The 20744-nt window shown below is 35.8% G+C and overlaps 1 protein-coding gene across 3 annotated transcripts in view; it reads left to right on the top strand.

Moving 5' to 3' along the window:
* Window positions 1-20744, top strand: part of LOC126849779 (RNA-binding protein Musashi homolog Rbp6) — a 590853-nt gene that overhangs the window by 466065 nt on the left and 104044 nt on the right. For all 3 annotated transcript variants that reach the window (XM_050592007.1, XM_050592006.1, XM_050592008.1), the window contains one exon: window positions 15224-15272. In XM_050592007.1, coding sequence (XP_050447964.1) covers window positions 15224-15272 — 49 coding nt within the window. The remainder of the gene's footprint in view (window positions 1-15223; window positions 15273-20744) is intronic.

Here is a 20744-nt window from a genome sequence, read left to right as displayed (position 1 = left end):
GACGTGAGCTAACTAAAGCTATCACTATTTCTACTGACAATGAGACAAAATCAGACAGAAGTAATGGCATTAAGAAGCCCTTGAAAGTTATGGAACGCAGCCCCCTAACTGTCGCTTCCATATCTGATCGCGCTACCTCTCGCGGTAACAATGAAGACAATCACGCTATAGCATTACTGACTTTATCCTAACCAGATTCAACACCCCTTTATCTAAAGATCGTGGGAGCATTTTTTAAAGCAACTTTTTATGAGAATTTAAAATAACATTTTTGTTGTAATGTTTATGTGATCGATATAATTATTATAGACTTGAAAATTTGTCAGATATGTTTGTGCTAATTAAATAATAGCTAGCATTAAAAAAATGAAAATTATATTATATCAGATTAAATAAACTTTATTCACTCATATGTGTTAAATTTTCTTATGAATTTTTATTAATATAAAATTACTACAAAATATACATAAAGAGGGGATTCTCTCTTCTAATATTTTTTTTTTATGTGATAATTTTATATTAATTTGCCAAAAATTTACGATTTTTGTAGTTTTTTAAAGAGATTTTCCATTAAAAATAGAGAAAAAGAAGGACACACAAAGAAAGAGAAGAGAAAGTTTCTGTAATCTCATATTTTCTGTAAAAATTATATTTAAATATTATAAAAAAAATTATATTGTATAAAGACAAAAAAATTCAATTTGATAAAAGAGAAATTAGTGAAAAATGTACAAATATTGAAAACACATTCATACTATTATGTAAACAATTTCAATCAAATCAATCATTTCTGTTTCTTTCTCTCTCTTTTTTTTCTCTTTAAATGCGAATATAGGCATAACAAGATTTTCCTAAACAAAGAAAAAACAATATTAATTTATGATAATTAAAATATTAGTTACTATTTTATTATGAGATTATCTTGCGAGAAAATGCCGAGACGTGAAAATTTTAATCACGGTTTAAGCTAAGAGAGTTCTCGTATGGTTCTCATCTCAGCATCTTGTCGAAGCTCTCACGACGAAATCAGCCGCGATAGTTTCGGGGGCCGCGCAGCACGTGGTACGCCAGTTCAGTTTACGAGCACTTTGTGCAAATTGGTGGTAAAGTTAGCGTCTTAATATACATTGGCTAAACTGTTTACCGAAGTTTGTGTGCGGTGCTCGCGCTGCTTCGTCGGTCCACTATGCGCACCATATATTCCAAAGTCCATAACTAATCCTGCAAAACCGTAGCGAAACTTTTCGCATAACTAATTAATCGGCAGACAAAATCCAGCGATTGTTTCAAATTACATCTTGTAATTCTTACATTTGAAATAAGATTACGAGACATGAGCTTTTTATATGACAGATAATTGAATCATTACTAAATCAAATCGAGCATGACTATTCACTTAATGCATAGAGATCGAATATCTATGATACTTTATTCTATTCAGACAATATTTTATTACTAACTTTAATAAAAAAATGTATGTGTTGTATTCTTTCATATTTTTAATATTTTTAATATTTTATTATGTAATACACGAAATAAATCTTCAAGATAAAAAGTTGTAGAATTTTTTTACGGTTTCTATATAATTGTAATTTGATTTATAATAACGATAAAAAATTAATTAACAACGAAAAAACAGTTCTTGCTAAAGTTATTCTGAATACTATGAGTGATGATCCGGCGCCAATTTTGACATCAGTACAGAGCACCATGAATACAGTGCAGCCACATATTTTTTAAACAATGGTATAGTCGGACATGCATTTTACGAACGAATAAAAACGTTATAGCGCCTGCATTATTTTGTTTGGCTGGCCGGATACCCACATGCATTTTTTTAAAAATCCGTTACTCTTCTCTCTTTCCTGCAATATTTTTTGACAAAAATAATCCAAAAAAACAATGGATTAGTTCAAATTACAGATGCGTATTACTTTTCTTTTTTTTCATGCCATTGTATATAAGCGAGATCAATCATGATATCATCTCTCATGTGTTAATTCATAAATCATTATTTTTTTTAGAAAACATTTATGAAAAAAGCAACGTTTAATAATAAACATGTAATTTTATATATATACATATATATAAACTTTTTGTATTATAATCTTAAAAAATTTTTTTAATATAATATTTTTTTTTAGTATAATGTATCTTCTCTTTATAATGATTTATACAGTTAGCCTACATTTAGTATTGTAAGTATTGCAGATGTTCTAAATCCTAAAGCTTCTCTCCAGTAAAGCTTGATTATCATTCTATGACCACCCTGTATCACTTCCAACGTCACGGTCGGAACATGCAGCGCGATGAATTATCGTGCGGAGGCGAAAGGCGCGGAGAAATACATAAGATACCAACGTTGATACCGCCGGGCCGCGATGGCTTCAGCCGTGCCTGGCACATCGCGGGTCACGAACCGGTACCTGCCTACCTATCTACCTGGTCGAGCAATCCGGGGTGATGCCAAAAGGCTTGATGGCGGACGCGGAAAGAGGCCGCATCGCGTTTTGTAAATGGACCTCCGATCATTTTCCCGGACGAATGAAACTATTTTCCGTATCCCCTTCCCGATTCGGTTTTTATTTGCTCGCGCCACGATATACATGCGAATATACAGCAAGCGTTAGTGCGTCGCGATTGATGGGAACGCTCGCGTTGGAAATTACGCAAAGCGACGCCGCGACAAGCACGAGAGAGTCAAAGAATAATAGGGACGGGTCGGGGAGGTGGCCGCTTGTTTTTTCACATCGTCCATCGATAAACGCGCGTCTCAGTGTACCAACTGTAAACGATTTGTTTGCACGAGCAGCTTCCGGTCGGCCGTTATTTCGTCCAGCGATCGGAAGTACCATGTTATGTTTGCCCGTTCACGGCTCGAATCGCGATCGATCACGATTTGTGAGCTCTATCTCGTCCAACTCACATACGGAAGTTTCGCGTTTACAATGCTTTTCATTACCGACGCGAGAATTCGCGGATCGCCCATCCGGTTTCATCAGCGTGACGTATAAATATCTGAACGGAGCGTATATAGGCATGCATCACGCGCGCAAAAATTGATCGGCGAAATATGAATTTTGTGCGAGACTAAACGGATTAAGCCCGGAACTATTCATCGCCAGTCATCGTCGGAGTAACATTGATCTTTGATGTTTACAATGCGACCATGGACGATCGCGTTACTCGTATTGCACGTTTCGACGCTTCAAACCGGGGTTTAGTCGAACCAGAAAAAAAAATTGGCGTATATATTTCATTCAATTTGCAATCGGAAAATTGACACCAAACAATTTTTACCTTTAATACAAAAAATGCTTTTCATCGTACTTAATGGGTTTGGAGAAATTGATAGCGTGCATTAATTAAGAGCACACGTGTCTTCAAGGATTTTAAAAATAATGCACTTCTGAATCACACAGATATGTGTAGCTGACAAATATTGATTATCGCACATTTCTAAATTAAAATTTACTTTAATGCCAAACATTTAAATATTTAAGGATTTACGAATAGAATTACTTTATTTCAATTTGAAATTTATTTCGTTTTAGCAATAATAAATGGCGATTTAAATCTTACTATATTCCTTCGCAAAAGCTTGATATTAAACGATAGTTGTCGAATGACGATTCTACTATATGTCAAAATATGATAAGGTTTCACGCTATATCAGCTGCTATTAGGCAAAAAAATTGGCTTGTTATTATTTACATACATACGATGAGAGCAGATTGTTTTCATCTCGTTTCTTTCCTTAACAATGAGTTCTAAAAGCTACGATATTAAAATCTTATTGCACTACAACCTCGTGCATTTATTTCATGCCTTTCATGCGATGTTACAACAGATTTATAATTTTTGGAATATAAACTTTTTTTGATTACGTAAGGACATCTCTTTTGCACGCAATTATATAAGAAATGTCTTGTGCAAGAAAATCTTCAAGTTTCCATTGAAATGAAGGATATCATATTTTATCCAATAACGATATTAATGAAAAAGATATGTATATATGTGTATGCAGAAATTATATTATTCTTTACAAAAATATTTTTATTTATTGAAATTTTTGTATTTTCTTATCTTATTAATGTACCAGAAGGTAATTTTTGCCGTTTTTTTATTTGAATGTGTTTGAGGAGCAAAACGACCCTCGGGACGTTATGGCATTTGAAAGGAAAAGGGTTGGAAGTTACAAATGACGCACGTAAGAAAGAGGTCGGTAAGATGTAACCGGAGGGCAAAAGGCAAACTTACTTTGGTCGGAGATTAGGTAGATGGTGGACTTAAGTAGACTTTCTTTGGGAGCAACCATTGGCAGGCAATCGATGCTTGTTCGAATGGCATGAACGCCGAAAATATATTTGACAAACTTAGAAGACGAAGAAAATAATCAAACAGTTTTTTCAAGCGTGAACTCTCGCAGCTTTGAACATTTGTATAAACTTTCAGAATTATATTTGAATAATTACGCAAATAGTCTTAGGAATGATATGACGCTGCCATTCTCGCGCGAAATATCAGACACTTGTAGTAATCTTCTATTTTACAAGTTATCGTCATTCTCTATAATTGTTTGAATGATCGAGACATCGATTCTTTGAGATATCAATTATGTAGCAAGCTTAAAAAAATTATATAGAAAATTTTATATCAAAACATTAAACCTATATAAATTAAAATTGAGTTTGTAAAATATTAAATATCGAATAGGATACGTCGAATATTAAGAGAGTTGTATCGGAAAAAAAAAAAAAAAATGTCGCCCATATGTCTATGGCCCATATTCGTACAATTAGCGTGCTAAATGGGATCGCATTCACATTTGACATTTAAGGCTACATACAGAGTTTGCTCGTGGGTTTTATCTAGAGCTGAATATGATCTCGGTCATATTTAGCGACGAGTATGTAACATGAACGTTCGTCAGTTATTCATAAGTCGTACGCTATATTCACATGTGCCACATATGTAAAAAGGAATATCGAACGCGCAATTACTTATGGTCGTATCGAGTGGTTTGATCGTGTGAGAACACATCGCGATTCCGATACCAAACATTTATCCGATACGCTGATACTTATTTGATGCTCTTGCGAGAACGAGACTCTCTCTCGGCGATATTAATATGCCTGCAGCGTGTGTTATTGATATTTTTCCAACGATATGATGTGTGTAAATGCGGCTCGGTTTTATCTGAAAATAACAAGCAGATGTCGGGCTGAGAACTATCATTATCCCTGAGAGAAGTGTTATATATCCATCCGCGTTGAAGGAAGAGGGAGGAAGAAGCCTCCGTTAGCGAAGATCCAAAAAGAGGAGAGTTCTCCTTTTTTTTTTTTTTTTCGCGAAAGTTATCCCCGCGGGAACACAACCGCCCTTTCTACTTGCGAGTCTCGACCTACTCCGTGCATCCCTCCGGAGTACAGGCCGGCTCCCGATATCGATCGAGTATCGAGCAGAGCAAACGACAGCCGATTTGTTTGTCGGATGCGCTCCGGAGTTTTCCCGGCAAGTTTTCCCTCCTTCGTCCCGGGAACACCGACATAGGCGGAGTCGACTTACGTGTTGTCGAATAACCGGATCGACCCTCGCCGCGTGTCCGCTCGCGAGCTACTCAAGTTCCTCGCCCTCTATCTCGCCCTTCTCGGATCATTATTCAGCCCCCGGGGCGACCGACGAGGCGAAATCGCATGAGTCACGGAGGAACACGACGGTGAAATTGAAGCGGTCGAAAACACCTTGATTAAGTTGGTGACATTGCAACAAAATAGCTTCCCTGCTCCCTCTCACACTAGGATTAGGATATTAACTCTGAATGAGTAACGTGGTAAAATGTAATGGACTTGGCGGCGGCGACTTTAGTATGACATTCAGATGGCATCATTAATCTTTTCAGCTATTAATAAGAATGAGAGAGAATGAGAGAGACAAGATTTGATATTCCACTTTATGACAGAAACTTTATATTATATTAATATATTTTTACATGACAATGACACATTTTTTTAAAGTAACTTGAGCCACGTTTTTCACACACTTACATATATTTTCGCAACGAGAGTGCATTAATTCAAAATGTGCGTCAACGATGTCACGAACCGCGCAATTTCGCCGCAAATGAGCCGCAACCGTAAATTGTTTTACCGCATATACAAGTAATAGAATCCGACTTTGTAACTCTCGCGCTTGGGGGACGCGCGCGGCGCGGCCTTTAATCAACTCGGGAAAAAAAAGAAAAATAAAATCTCGATGGAGAGCGTTCTCGAAGCGGAGAGCGCGTTTCGTTCTCGTTTATCTTCGAAAAGGGAGCTCGGGACAAGCGAGGAACGGAGAAGCGAAACAAAATGAAAAGGGTGCGCGCGCCCACGCGAACATCACATGCACACGCGCACGCACACGTACGCACCCACACGCGTACACAATGCGAGTCATACGCAGGACGGGGCTGTGGAAACTCGATGCCCCGCGTTCGAAAATGAATTTAAGCACGTCGAAGCCCGTGTGTTGCCAAAGTATCCGGTTCTGTGAACTTTGGTGATAAGTTTCATGAAGTGCACTTGGGATGGCGGTACGTGGATGCACGTTTGCGCACTCGAAATGCGTATTGTATTGCAACGCGAATCGGAAACAAATTCAAGTGGGAATCACCGTTTCGGCTCGTTGCATTCGATTCGATGTCGCGATCGATTGAGATAACTTCTAGCTTTCACGCGCAGATTCGCAGTTTAGTCGCACAGTATACGAGTTCAGAATATATGAATTGTGGAGTATTGTAATATGATAAATTGATTGAGGAGAGAGAGAGTGTACTCACTTCGAAACGGATCGTTCGCTTTTTCCGATTCAAAACTTGAGCTTCTTTATAAATCGTATTTGTTACGAATATCTCTCTCATATTTTCAGATATTTTGATTTATACATCACCAGAAAAGAGAGAAAAATTTGTAAATTACAAATTTTTAAATATATATATTCTCAGACGTTAATTCTTTTTTTTTAAGATTTGTAAATTTAAAACTCCTTAGAGTTTCATGATAGTTATTACATAGATATCTTTATAATGAGAAAAAAAATAAAAAATGATTTACATTCTCTTTTTATAAATATTCAGCGATTGTTCCAAATTAAGCGGTGAAATACTTATTTAAATTTTAAATTTTAACAAGGCAAATTAGAGTTATAACTATAAAAAATTGTAATAGTTGTCTTAACAAGCTCTCTGATGGCTCTCTTCTTAATGCAAATATGTAACGATGACAATTTTTTATTCTGCATCTCCAGGGATTATCGCAAAATGTAAAAGCAAACCGAAAAATGTTGCAAAGCGAAATCCAATAGAAAACGCAGGATAAAATCAACAGATGAATTGCAAATAGAGACTGTAAAGTTTGTTGTGCGGCGTTATTGGCAACAGCAGCGAGTGTTTTTTTTTTTTTTTTTATGGGGAGGGGCACTTCTTACAATATTTCGGAGATAAATAAAAGCTTAAAAATATTCTCCTGAGAGAACAGAAACGAAAATATTTATGCATGTGAACAAATGTGATATATTAATTTATCATTTCGACGTTCCAACGATTTATCCTTATATTTGTGCAATGCAATTTTATTTGTATTGCGTTTATTGCAAAGAGTCAGCTGCATTTCCTTCTCGACAATGCTTATTAATAATAATTATTAGCGCGGAAAAATGAGCATTTTCAGAACGTTATTTTGGCTATCTCTTTATTGCACGTAATTGCGCGCATCGGAAATTCGAACCGGCTGCACATTCGTGGCTGTTATTTTACAATATGCAATATCAATGAAGCGAATTGTGACAATAATAATTTAAACGCACGATAATTGATAAATAAATGTGTTTTTTTTTACATCATATTTTTTGAACGAAATGCTATTTTAAGCAAGTCGGAACACTTTGTCCGCAAGAAAATCGCGGAAAATCGGGTATAAAAAGTGGCTCGTAAAGATGTCCTCTTGTCCCACTTTTACGCGTCCTCTTTAAAGTAGTTGATCAAACGGAAAGGCTGAAGCGAGTGTCACGTACACACACACGCATACGAACACACACACACAGTATGAATCTAGTAGAAGGGTGCCGAGAAAATGACACGGCCTTGCCTCGGAGGGGAGGGACTCGCGATATAAAGGGCGAGGGCAGTAAGACAGCAATCTACAGCTCGGTCCACCGAGAGCTGTAACACCGGTGGAATCGAACTTGTAATAAGGTACGTCTCGCCCACTCACCAGAACTCGATTGCTCTCTGGAGACGACGACGCCGACTCCTGTCTTCCCTTCGCTTCCTCCTCCTCCTCCTCTCGTCTTCGATAACCTTTGCTACGTATTTTCCGAGCTCACGTAAAGGGAAGAAATTTTTGGCAAGTTACAAGGCCAATTCGCGTTACATTCTTTTTCCGTTATCGCCTTAAGGCTACACCGACGTGTCTTCAGAATTTCAATTTGCGTGCGAACTAAAATTCTCTCGTTCTCGGCGAAATTATTCTCTGTTTGGAACAGAGTGCTGATTTTACTTTACAAAAGTGAATTGATATCCAGGAAATGTACTTACTTGCGCGAATTTAGATATTTTGGAAAATTTTAATATGAGCATAAATCAATATTAATTCGAAAAGTATCGAAACTGCATAGCTATAAATTTTCAAAAGAATTATTTGCATAATTTTTTTTTTTTTTTTTGAAAGCTTCCAATGTTTATTATTTATGATAGAAAAAAATTCTTTACATAACAATTCTTCTTTTAAGTTTGCTTATAAAATAAGATTGTAATAATTGAAATGGCTAAACGCAATAATTTTTAATACGGTTAAATTTACTGTTAGTCTTTTAATACATAAATCCACATTATCGTTATTTATTTTGACATATTATTACTGTATTTCAGATTACTTTTTATTTAAAAGAGCATACAGAAAATTATTGGAGGAAAGATATTTATCGTGCATAAAATTAGCTCGCACGTAAACGTCAGTAGAATAACAAGCGTTTCCTATAATATTCGGTTATCTCTCGTGCACGATGTTACTGGTAATGCACTGCGTACGATAATTATATTAATTTATATCGAATCAATATTAAACATATCCAGGCAATGTATTTTTAATGAAGTAAATACGTGGATGCATAATGCGTCGAGCACTGAATATTACATATCGCAGGAAATAGATACTCGCATTGCAACGATATACATGAAACCCGCAAAAATGCATTGCGATTCGCGATAATTATTCGAGATAATGAGGGAAATACACGATTGCCTGTTTGCGAAGAATCCCGCGCCAAAAAAAAAAGAAGGGCACCATTGTCAAACATCGAATACATTTTGATGACTGAAATAAATTTATTGTTTTTACTGAAAAAAAAATAATTTTATTTACATTTTGGCTTAAGGATAATTAATTTATTATTAAATTGATTATTATATTTATTATTAAATTTATTATTGCATTAGTAAAGAAAGCTTACGATATTGATTGAAATAAAGATTCAGGGAGATGTCATAAAGCATAATTCTAACAAAATAGAAATCTCATGTACTTATTGGATTAAAAAAAAAAATCACGTTCTTGATCGAAGCCATTGTCACTGATACGAGAAACGTTAGAAACATCGACAGACTCATTGTCAGACTGATTCAACCGCCGGGAGTGCATCGGTATAACAGCCGCAACAAAGGCTGCAGCATTAAGGAATAATGAAAGGATGTACTTTACATGTACTTTATGAGAAGGGAGGATGGAAAAGCATAAGCAACGATGGCTTTTCCGGTGGCAGTCTTGTCTTACGCCGTGACGCTTCTTGCGTTTTCATTAAAAGCCCGTCCGTCCCTTCGTTTTGTCCGTTGCCGTCAACCCCCTCGTAAAAGGCATATCACCTCTCGAAAAATAAAAGTCGCAACAAATGTCAGCTAAGACATCCGATTCCCTTGGCATTTTTCCGCGACTTCCTCGCCGCAATGGCACGATCGTCACACGAAATTCATTAAAATTTTATTACATTGTCTGACGAGAAAATAAAATGAGAACGTGACGACTGTTGTTGCTGCGTGTATTTTAAAATATTTGGACATTCATATTTACTAGTAATCGAGCCTTTCAGACACCATCTGATTAATGCCATTTTTTATAATCTCTTAATCTTAATACTAAAATACATGATTAGTGCGCTTGTAAAATTAATAAATTTACAAAAAAACTGGAGTTGACCAAGTTGGCTTCCATCATTAAAGAATATTAATTGTTATATTTAAATACAGTTGTTTGTTTTTTGCTTTGTATTTAATTTTTCTGCTTCATATATTTTATATTTTTTTTTTCATGTATATCAAAAAAATGTTTCAAAATTATAGATGATAACGAAATTAATTTCTATCGATGTAAAAGGTACAGATTTCCCTATCATCCTTAGTTTGCTTTATTTTACTTTGTGTATGTATGTGTTGCTGTTTGTATTTGTTTGTTTTCTTTTTGGTCTTGTCAAATTTAATTTTTGCAACATTTAAAACAATAACATATACTTTACGCGAATAATATATGTATATACATGTATATAATAAATAAAACATCTATTCAATATAAGACAGTTTACATGCTCAATTGCTCAAATGTCACGAAAAGAATATGGCTCGCAATTTTAGCGTTAAAGACTATCGATAGTTACTGAACTGTGCGAGAAAACGAGAAGGAATGAAGAAGATAAGGGTAATCCTCTATTGTTTCTCTTGTCCCATAAATCCTACTAGCTCTTCCTACGCCTCTTCCGAGCTCCGTTCGCGCTTTGGTCATATACAGAGTTACTCCCGCCATCCCTTCTTCACCTTTCTCAACAACATGCTCCGTAAATCTCTGGCCAGCTGTGCTTTACGACACGTACTAGTCCTCATAAGGATACAAAGGATTTTATTCGTCATTCGATTCTTGGAAATCGCTTAAAAATCAATCACCCTTCTCCTTTCACATGAGCAAATTTTATCTTTATGTAAGATCAGTTTGTAACATTGTTGAAACTTACTTGTTATTCCAAGGACGATTCTGACTCTTTTTAATTGATTCAGATATTATTTCATATTGTACTGCTAAATTTATTTATCTATATTTTTATTTTTAACGCAGTTTGAAGTAGACAATTTTTTTAGATTGGACTGTTAATTGAAGTATGTTAATAATTTATGATGTGCGCGCAATTATATTATATATATATATATATATATATATATATATATATATATATACAGTCAACCCTCCTATAACGCGGTGAGTGCGTACCGCGTTGTATGGAAACCGCGCTATAAGAAACTCGGATTTAACCGTACAAACCAGGCTAATTCGTAGCGCGTTCTATGGAAACCGTCTACCGCGTTGTATGGAAACCGCGCTATAAGAAACGCAGAATTAGTACAAATCACATTATTCGTACCGCGTTATATGGAGACCAATAAGGACAAGATAAATTATAAATTATTTTTATTGAATTGAAGAGTTTATATAAAGAAATGATACCAAAACTAAACTGAAAAACTGTTTTCCAACAAAAACAAGAAAGACTTTTGTAAAATTTAATCTTTCAACACTCATCCTCGCTGTCAGATAATATGAGTCGCCTAACTCGTCTTCTTTTAATAGGCAAAATGTCTTCCTCACTTGGCTCATCTTCACATTGGTTTTCGATTGTAGCTTCCGACTGCCTGGACCTACATGAAACTGGCGCCATCTTTTCCCTTATAATTCAAATAGGCCCTAACGAACTAAACATAGGCTAAACATTCTTAGGCTACGCGGAAGGAACTTATGGGATGCTGTTGACGGAAATCGCGCTGTAAGAGTATCGTGTTATAGGAGGGCTTCGAATTTTCAGCTTCGCGTTATATGGAAACTGCGTTCTGAGAGTACCGCGTTATAGGAGGGCTGTCGCATTTTCAGCTCCGCGTTATATGGAAACCGCGTTCTGAGAGTACCGCGTTATAGGAGGGTTGACTGTATATATATATATATAATTATTTTATATAATTATATTATATAATAATCATGTACTATAGTCCCATAATTAATTTTAGTTGCATATACAGTTAATAATTTATTTATTTATAGTACAATCGCATTGAATATATGATGAATGTATGATGATTATACATTATGCGAATTGATCGTATAACATCATGAATGTATCAGATGAATAGAATTATTTCGAGGAAAATTTATTTTGAAAGCTTTACTTTTTTAATTTGTAAAAAAAGAGTGATGTCAACTGTAAAAGATTTTATATTGAAAACGAATATTACTTTATGTAGCTACTTATACATCACGCTATGTAGCTATATAGATTCTGTTTACGGAGATACTAGCTGTCTGTCGTTCATACGAAAATTTATTTTTCTATTGCTGGTTAATTACCGGAGCGTATATATTTCATGTATGCTGATAATCGTGCGAACTTTACTTAATTGTTTGTTCATTTTATATACTTTTATATACTTTATTTTAACTGAGATAAAGTTATCAATCAAAAATTGATTGATTGAAATTTTTGTAATAATATATAATTTATAATAAAATTTAATTTATAATAAAATAAAATTAATTCGACATTTATGTATTACTTATTATCACATTACAAGTAATTCAATTGATTGATCGTTTGGTTTTACAACAGTTAAAGCAAACAAAACAAGTAACAAGTTACTAAACCAAGTTCTACATAGACGGATGGGTTATAAAAAATTAAGATAAGATCGGCGCGTGTTATAAAAATAAGTTATTATCATACAATTAATAAAATTATTAGTGTTTTTAAATAAATTGGATAAAATTTTCTAATTGAAAAAATGTATATATATATATATATATATATATATATATATATATATATATATATATAGGTTGAGAAAGAAATCCATTATTTTTGCGTGCCATCTACCGAAAAAATAATGGATTTCTTTTTCCCCAACCTAATATATATATATAATCTTCTTTTTCTTTAATTTATATTTCAATTTATTTTTGCAATAGATGTATATTGAAAGAATTTATTAAAGATTATTCGACTTAATGTGTTCTAGCTTCTTCTTTTCAAAGTAACAGATAAATTAAAGTTTATGACTCATCGATCCCGTTGCTCAACAGCGGAGTTGATGATATTGAAACTATGTTGAATTGTAATATATAAATATAAAACCCAAATTATATAACAGCATTCAAAAATTAATTAATATTTCAAAAAAAATATTATAGCGCGCCGATTTTTATATCCGATGTATACAATATAAAAAATCGTTGAATTTAGAAAAATTTATTTCTAAAAAGGCCATGTTTTTTAATAGGAACTTTTAAAAGATTTATATAAAAGTTTTTTTCTCTAATTCTTTTCAAATAAATGAATCGAACAGTTAATTAATGCACGTGCGCGATTTATATCAAGTAATATATAAATAATAAATACCTCACGGTTTCTCTGCTGGCGCTTGATGCTTTTCTTAAGCCTCTTCATCCTCTCAGATTGTCGGGGTCATCAGAATCTGTTGACTCACATGTACGACACTTTTAATGACACTCCCGCACTTAAATGCACGAAACTTTAGACAGCACTTCCGAATTCCGCGATTAAAAATAAGTACAATCTTTGATGACAATAATGAAATCGGGATATCACGCGAAAACGCGGCCAATCATTCGTAGTGAAAATCGATGCATTGATGTTCACGCATAGGAGTCATTTATGATTCGTGGCAATGCTATGTTTTGAGTACTTAGTTTCCCTTTCAAGATAAACCCTCCAGATACGGAGCCCTCCCATCAACGTCAAAGTGTACTTCCAGGGAGGATTTTGTCGATAAAAAATTGGTGATGCAATATAAGCATATGTTTCAAAAGAATACCAAGAATATCAAACGCCGGCTAATATTTGCTTTGTCTTTAAAAAATATTTTTTAATAAAAACAAATTATAAGAGCATAAAAAATATCGCATTTTATATAATATAATTATATAAAATTATATAATATAAATATAATATATAATATAAATTATATAATATAAATATGCTGAATATTTTGTTCAATGTATCGCAGTATTAATAAATATTTATAAACGGTTTATACATAATGGCTCTCTGTTATTTCGATCATTCGATTGATTGTTAATTTTGAAGTGAGACTTATTTGGAATATAGGAATTGTATATATACGAATTATTAAGAAACTAATTATTGGATGTGTGTATGTATACATATGTCATAACGGAATGTTTGCATCTTTTATTGCTTCGATTTTTACTTCGACTAAATTAATTATGACGAGTACTTGTTTTGGTTAACAACTGCTTGTCACGCGAATTTTTAATTGTGCAGTTATATGACTGTGATAATTGTTATTTGTTTGTAGAAAATGCTCGCGAGGCACACAGAGCGACTTAAATTATTACTTATCAACTCGAGACTTGCCGCGCGAATGACAACATACCAACCTTGTATAGGTATAAGTATACGCAGCGACGCGTGCTGTACGTTGCGTAAATAAACATTGATTTGTTGTCATCCCGCGATACATTACATTATATCAAATATTTAATGCTTTATAAAATAATTTTTCGCTGAATATTCTATTCTTTTTCTTCTAAATTTTTGATTGATAATGAACGGATTGAGAGACACAACGGTTTTTAATCGTCTTAATTATTTGATTCGTATATGCTTCTTCTTTTAGTTTAAAAATGTAATGGTAATAAACTATATATTGGTGAAAAATCTAAAGCATGATACGAAATATATTCGAGCATAATATATCAATAAATATTGAAAGAAATAATTATTGGCCACATAAATGCCACGATATAATAAATATTAATTTTTATTCTTTTTTTTATTTTTGTAATTTCTACTTTAAATAAATAAATCGCGCGATATATTTCAAATATTATAAATAATTGCTCTAATACGCTTATGAATCATTAATAGTGAAGATATAATAATCACGTGTTAAAAATATTATATGTATGTATATGTGTGCGCGTGCTATAGTAAATAACATTTAAATTAAAAAGAATTAATAACATAATTTAATAAAAAAGTAGTATTGATAAAATAATAAAAAAATGATATTTTTATAATAAAAAACTATTTTAATAATTTTAATTAACTTAATTAGATTAAGTTTTATATTGAAATGAAATAATCTTTTTATAACGATGTCATTCTTTTTATATTTCAGATCGAGGATGCTATGCTGATGTTCGATAAGCAAACTAATAGGCATAGAGGTGAGTATATTTATTATTTTGTTTTTTCGAAAATATTGCGGAGGACTTATTACAACTTTGTTGCGTATAAACACGCCGAAAATTTGAGCTATTCTATTTAACGAGTCAATAATGCTCGCCGATGAGGTAATTAACGACCCGAGCTGAAAGGCTGTAATTAGTAATCACGGTAAAGCCGCGATAAATACGAGGAAAGATAAATAAAACAAAATTCGGAATATGCTGCGTACGCAAATCGTCACGGCATTTGGAATTTACGGCTCACAGGATGATAATTACGAAGGAGAAATTATCGCGAAGTACAAAGCACAGAATAACAAGAGATCATCATTAAAAAAATTATTCTGTTTGCCCTTGAAACTTGAAGAGAACAAAACATCGTGTGATTTAGGAATTTTTGTACAATATTTATAAATGTTACCAATATTTGAAAAATGATGGTAGGCATTATATCTTATTGTTAGCCTTTTTTATTGTTTATTTATCCTGTTTTGCATAAAACTTGGCAACTTGATAATAATATATAATAGAACATTTTTTCAGATAAATTAATAAAAAATATAAAAATGTAAGCAATTTTTTGCAGAGATTAATTTTTAATTACTTGTAAGATAAATATTACGAGTGATTAAAAATTAATCTCTTTGCAAAAAATTTCTTACATTTTTATATTTCTCATTGATTTATCTATAAAAGTGTTCTAGTAGCTCAATGTGCCAATGTCCATTCAATCGCTCAAAATTATTTCGTCATGATAATGTAAACTTATAAAAGTATCAAAGAATTTTAAATGCTTGCAGTAGAAAATATACTTCACCTTTGCTCAATCATCTTCTCTTTATTTTACATTTTTTATATTCTCTTGCTATAACTTGATATATTGTAGAATTAGAAAGTTATTGGGATTAAAAGCCCTCGATCCTCGACAAGACGTGCGTGACCAAGAAATTTTTACTGACGGCACTTTGCTAGCCATAACGACGAGAAGGAGAGGAACGGGATGAAAACGTTATTGAGATCGCGCGAGGAGCGCGCATGCCCAATTGAAAATCGACTGAACTGAGAGAAGGGCGGTGGAGATCGAGAGGTGGTGGCGATGAATGAAATATCGCGCGGCCGCGATAATATATAGGGCAGGTCTCTCGACTCCCTTAGCCTTCTGTGCTCTCTTCCGCTCCGCTCGTCGGGAGCACATAGCCGGTACCTTGCGATCTCGCCGGATCCATTCACATCGCTCTTTCAATAGGGTCGATAATCGTCAGCGATCGCGGTATCCCACCCCTCCCATAATCGGGACAGAGTCCCTCTATCTTTTTTATCGGTACCTACCACCTTTTCTATAGCTCTCGATCCTAGAGCGAAGGCGAGCGCCTGTGCCCGGGCCTCCTCGATGATAGATTCTAATATCGCTTATGAAAAATAGGGGCAAATGGGATATGAGAGCTGGCTCTCCCTTTAGTACCACGGGGGGTTAGGTTCTTTCCATCCCGTGAGAGTTGTTGGAAGGGGAGGAACAGAGAGACGCTTCGAATGTGCGTCGCACATCGTACAACGAACGAAGGGGTTGTAGGAGTAACTGAAATAGCGACGCGCACGGGATGACGATGGTGGATGGAGAAGGAAGAATGACTGGAAGTGCAAGTGAGATAGAGGGCTCTTTCAAAGCCCGTAATCTCTCTCGTGATGACATCCAATACCGACATCCTCGTACGACGCGAGTCTGCGAACCTCAAACCTCGCGCTCGGCTGTTGCTGCTGCTGCTTGCCGGCAGATTCCGCGATATGGCACTTCCACGCAGGGTTCCTGACCCCTAAGGGGATCATTCTCGGATCCTCCCGTAGACATACCGTGAGAAATTTCAGACGAAATACGCGCGGAAGCGACGAGGATATTTATTGCGGCGCATTTGATATTTCTCATTCGGGCCGGCTACGCGTTCATCGATCGAGAACTTACACATATATAAATCTTTACGTTCTTTAAAACACATTTTGAAAATGCCTTCCTTCTAGGTATGTCTGCTATTTTCGATTTCGAATAATAAATTTTGTTACATTTATGTAGCCTTATTTTAAAAAATATAAAATTATAATCATATGCTGCTAGTTTTATAAACTCGTTAATATATTGAAAATGATATACAGATGTATTTTTTAAATATTAATTTTTTAAGTAAACAAATATAATTTATTTTTCTCTAATGTCATACAGCTTATACCTTTTCAGATTTAATTGAAGAAACTATTATTTAATTGTTCTTTGATTATCTTTGTGTTTTTCAAGATAAATCTTCTTTTCATTATGTTTTAAATATTGTATCATAACTTTATAGATATTATTTAAATAAGTTTGATTAATTTCAATAATTAATATAATATTTTTTCACGAACCTTTTATTAAAAATTTTTTTGTTCTATTGCGTTCTTTGAAAAAATCTATAGCTATTATATATAATTATTTACATTTTTCTGAGTTCCAGAATCAATTGTGATTAAATCGTTGAAACGTATTTTTAACATTATCAATTTTTTTTAATACCAATACAATCTCAAACTTCTTCCTCCGTGATCGTAACACTTCTTTTAAACACGTCCGCTTTCGATTTGCGTTCGATTGACATTACACGTCTTCTCGAGCGTTGCCATCGAATTATAAAGAGATCCTCAGACAATCTTCCGGGAGGCCCAAATCCCCGAAGAGGCAGTCGGCTGGCTGTCGCCTCTTATCCCTCCTCGCTACGGAGGGAGGAAAGAAGACTCCACCGAGAACAGCCCGGCAAACGTTTCCGGACAATTTCCAGTGCCGATGGCTCCCGCAGCGAGCTATGATTTCCACGTGGATGGGCAGGCTGCGATTGCAGCAAAGCGAGCTTTTCCTCCCCCCTACTTTCCCATTTTCTCCCTCTCATCTTTCCATCCTCTTTTCCCTCCTTGTCGGCGTTCTTATCGCGACGGAGAGAAGAGGCGTCTATAGCTCGGAGCGCGATTATCCAAGCTTCGCTGGCCAAAGGATTTTCCCTCCCTGCGCAAAGTCTACGTTTGTGTGGGATGATAAGGAGGAAGGAGAGCTCATAGCGCGTGTGTTTGTACACGTGGCTTGCACATGTGAGCTCGTCACGATGGTGAATGTACGGCGGGAATGCTCATAAGTTGCGACCACATTGCTCCTGGCGAGAGTGTGCGTTCTTCGGTTCAACGTGGCTGTGCGTGTATGTGTGTGTGTGTGTGCGTTTCATGACGCGTATGTATTATACACTGACCTGTGTGTTCTTACTTGTCCGACGACAAGTCGGTCTTCTCGGCGACCCGGCTCCAAAAGGAGGACTTCGCCTAGCCATGTATGAAGACACGTCAAAGGGACAGCTCTACTGTCGATCGTTTATTGGATCGTATGCTCGCGTGCGCTTTGACGGTGGATTACCCGCGTTTGGCCTGGCATCGTTTAACGTCTCCGCCGGACGTCGCTTATGGAAATCGGAATGTCTTCCACGAAGTAGAAGGAAGACTCGGAACATGTCGAGAAAGAGACTGTCCTTCCGTCAAGAAACGGTCGATTGCTCGTACGATTCTCGTCGACTTATCCCTCGCTTAATCTTATAACTGACTTTAACTCACAGAAGATTTGCACCTTCGATTATTCTCAAGCAGAAAGTAATCTCAATACATAACAGTTTTCTAAAAATATGTAAAATAATATAGATGCGACATTTTCATTGATTAACCAGAAAAATAGATTAAATGTTTACAAATTAAATTTGCTCAACGATTTGTTTTTGTGGAGACTGTTTTTCTATTCATGTACGCTAAAAGCCTACTGTCTTTCTCTCGCAATCGTGTAATGAACCGTTTCTGATTTTCTATTGAATTAACATGAGAATTGCGACTAATCCCGATTACACACTTAGCATTATCTTTGGTAACAAAAAAAAAAATAAAGAGAGAGAAACAACGAACGAGTCTCGCGTCATCGTGGTCCGAAGTTGACCAAGTCGCAATCTGCCGTCTCCGACGGCATGCTTGGATAGATGCAATTACCCTAGCCACGTTTCCTCTCGAGCGAGCGAGGAGAATTTCCGGGTGAAGTCTCAAGAGCGGCAAGTTCGCCAGTCAGCTAGCCGAGGCGGATGTGTGTGTGTTTGCCAGTTTGATGTAATCCGGCGCATCAGACGGCGCCCGGAACCCAGCCAGTAAGATTCTCCCCTTCACTCCTTTCCCCCCCCCAACCCCCCCCCATCTCTTTCTCGTGTCCTGCTCGCGCGCGCGCGAATCTCGCGCGTTTCTCGGGGGGGGGCACGAAGCGATTCGCATGACAGGCGCGCGACGAATCTGACCAACTTCCAGGTGCGTGTGTATGAATCCCGTTCCGACTCATCCCGCTTCGAATAGTTGCTGCGCCTCCGCGGAAAGTTCCACACCGGTCCGAGATAGTTTCCCTTCTACCATTTCTGGCGCTTCCATCCGAAGAGCGCAACAGAATACGTACGGGGAATTCGCAAGATTACGGCGCGCCATTCATATGAGTCTTCAGAAGCGATCGCTCGTGCGGAGAAGCCGGATTGATTTCGCGATGGATGTTCTGTCGCTCTCTGATTAGACGGGCAAAACGCGCGCGTAATAACGCGCGTGCCTAATTCTCGATGTACCGAATTAGAATTTCCATGTAATGAATATTTGTCACGAAGCGAGAATCGAAGTTTGTATTATTATAATCTGACATTTAACAGATATTTTGCATATTCTCTCGTTATTGATTAAGGAAATCATTATATATTTATATAATGCTATTCGAATATAACGAGATCAAATTCCCTGGAATTTATAAGCAATTCTCTTATTGATTATTGTTATTTTAAAATACAATAAAGGTAATTTTCTGCAAATTAAAAGCGTAGTCAATTAAAGATGGCGTACGTTTATCGAATATCGTGAATTAATTTTAATACTAATAGCTTGCATGTTAAACAATTTATTCTTTTAGTGGGATCTTTTTTCTTAATAATTTCTACTCAATCGTAGTGAAATTAATATTTAATTTTGAAAAGAGATACATATCGCTATCCTTTCGGAAATATCTCGACAAGAATTTTTTCCTCTCGAATGGATCTCAGTCGAGTAAAGAAACTCCGACGGTGGGCGTCTTTTGGGAACGGCTAGCAATGGCGTCCGGGTATCTTCTACGCTTGCCGACGGCATATTGGAAGGTTTCGCGCGTCGTTGCGAGTTTCGAAAAGTTCTTTGGAGGAAAACTCATCCAGCCGCGGCCTGGAAACTTCTGAACGATGGATGGTTCGGGGAAGTTACGTAAAGGATCACAAACGCGCTCGTGGTAGAACGTCGAGTACGCTTGAATGTGCCATCGGTTTTGGCCGACCCGGTCTTATCAGGTCTTTCTCATCCTGGGATTACCGTAAACGATCGATTTGTCACGGATCCAACATTCTTCCTCGTCATTGATTGCTAGATCCGATCGTC

Source organism: Cataglyphis hispanica, chromosome 5 (genome assembly GCF_021464435.1).
Source record: "Cataglyphis hispanica isolate Lineage 1 chromosome 5, ULB_Chis1_1.0, whole genome shotgun sequence".
NCBI lineage: Eukaryota > Metazoa > Arthropoda > Insecta > Hymenoptera > Formicidae > Cataglyphis > Cataglyphis hispanica.
Note: the sequence above shows the minus strand (reverse complement) of the source record. Positions and strands in the feature narration are given on the sequence as shown.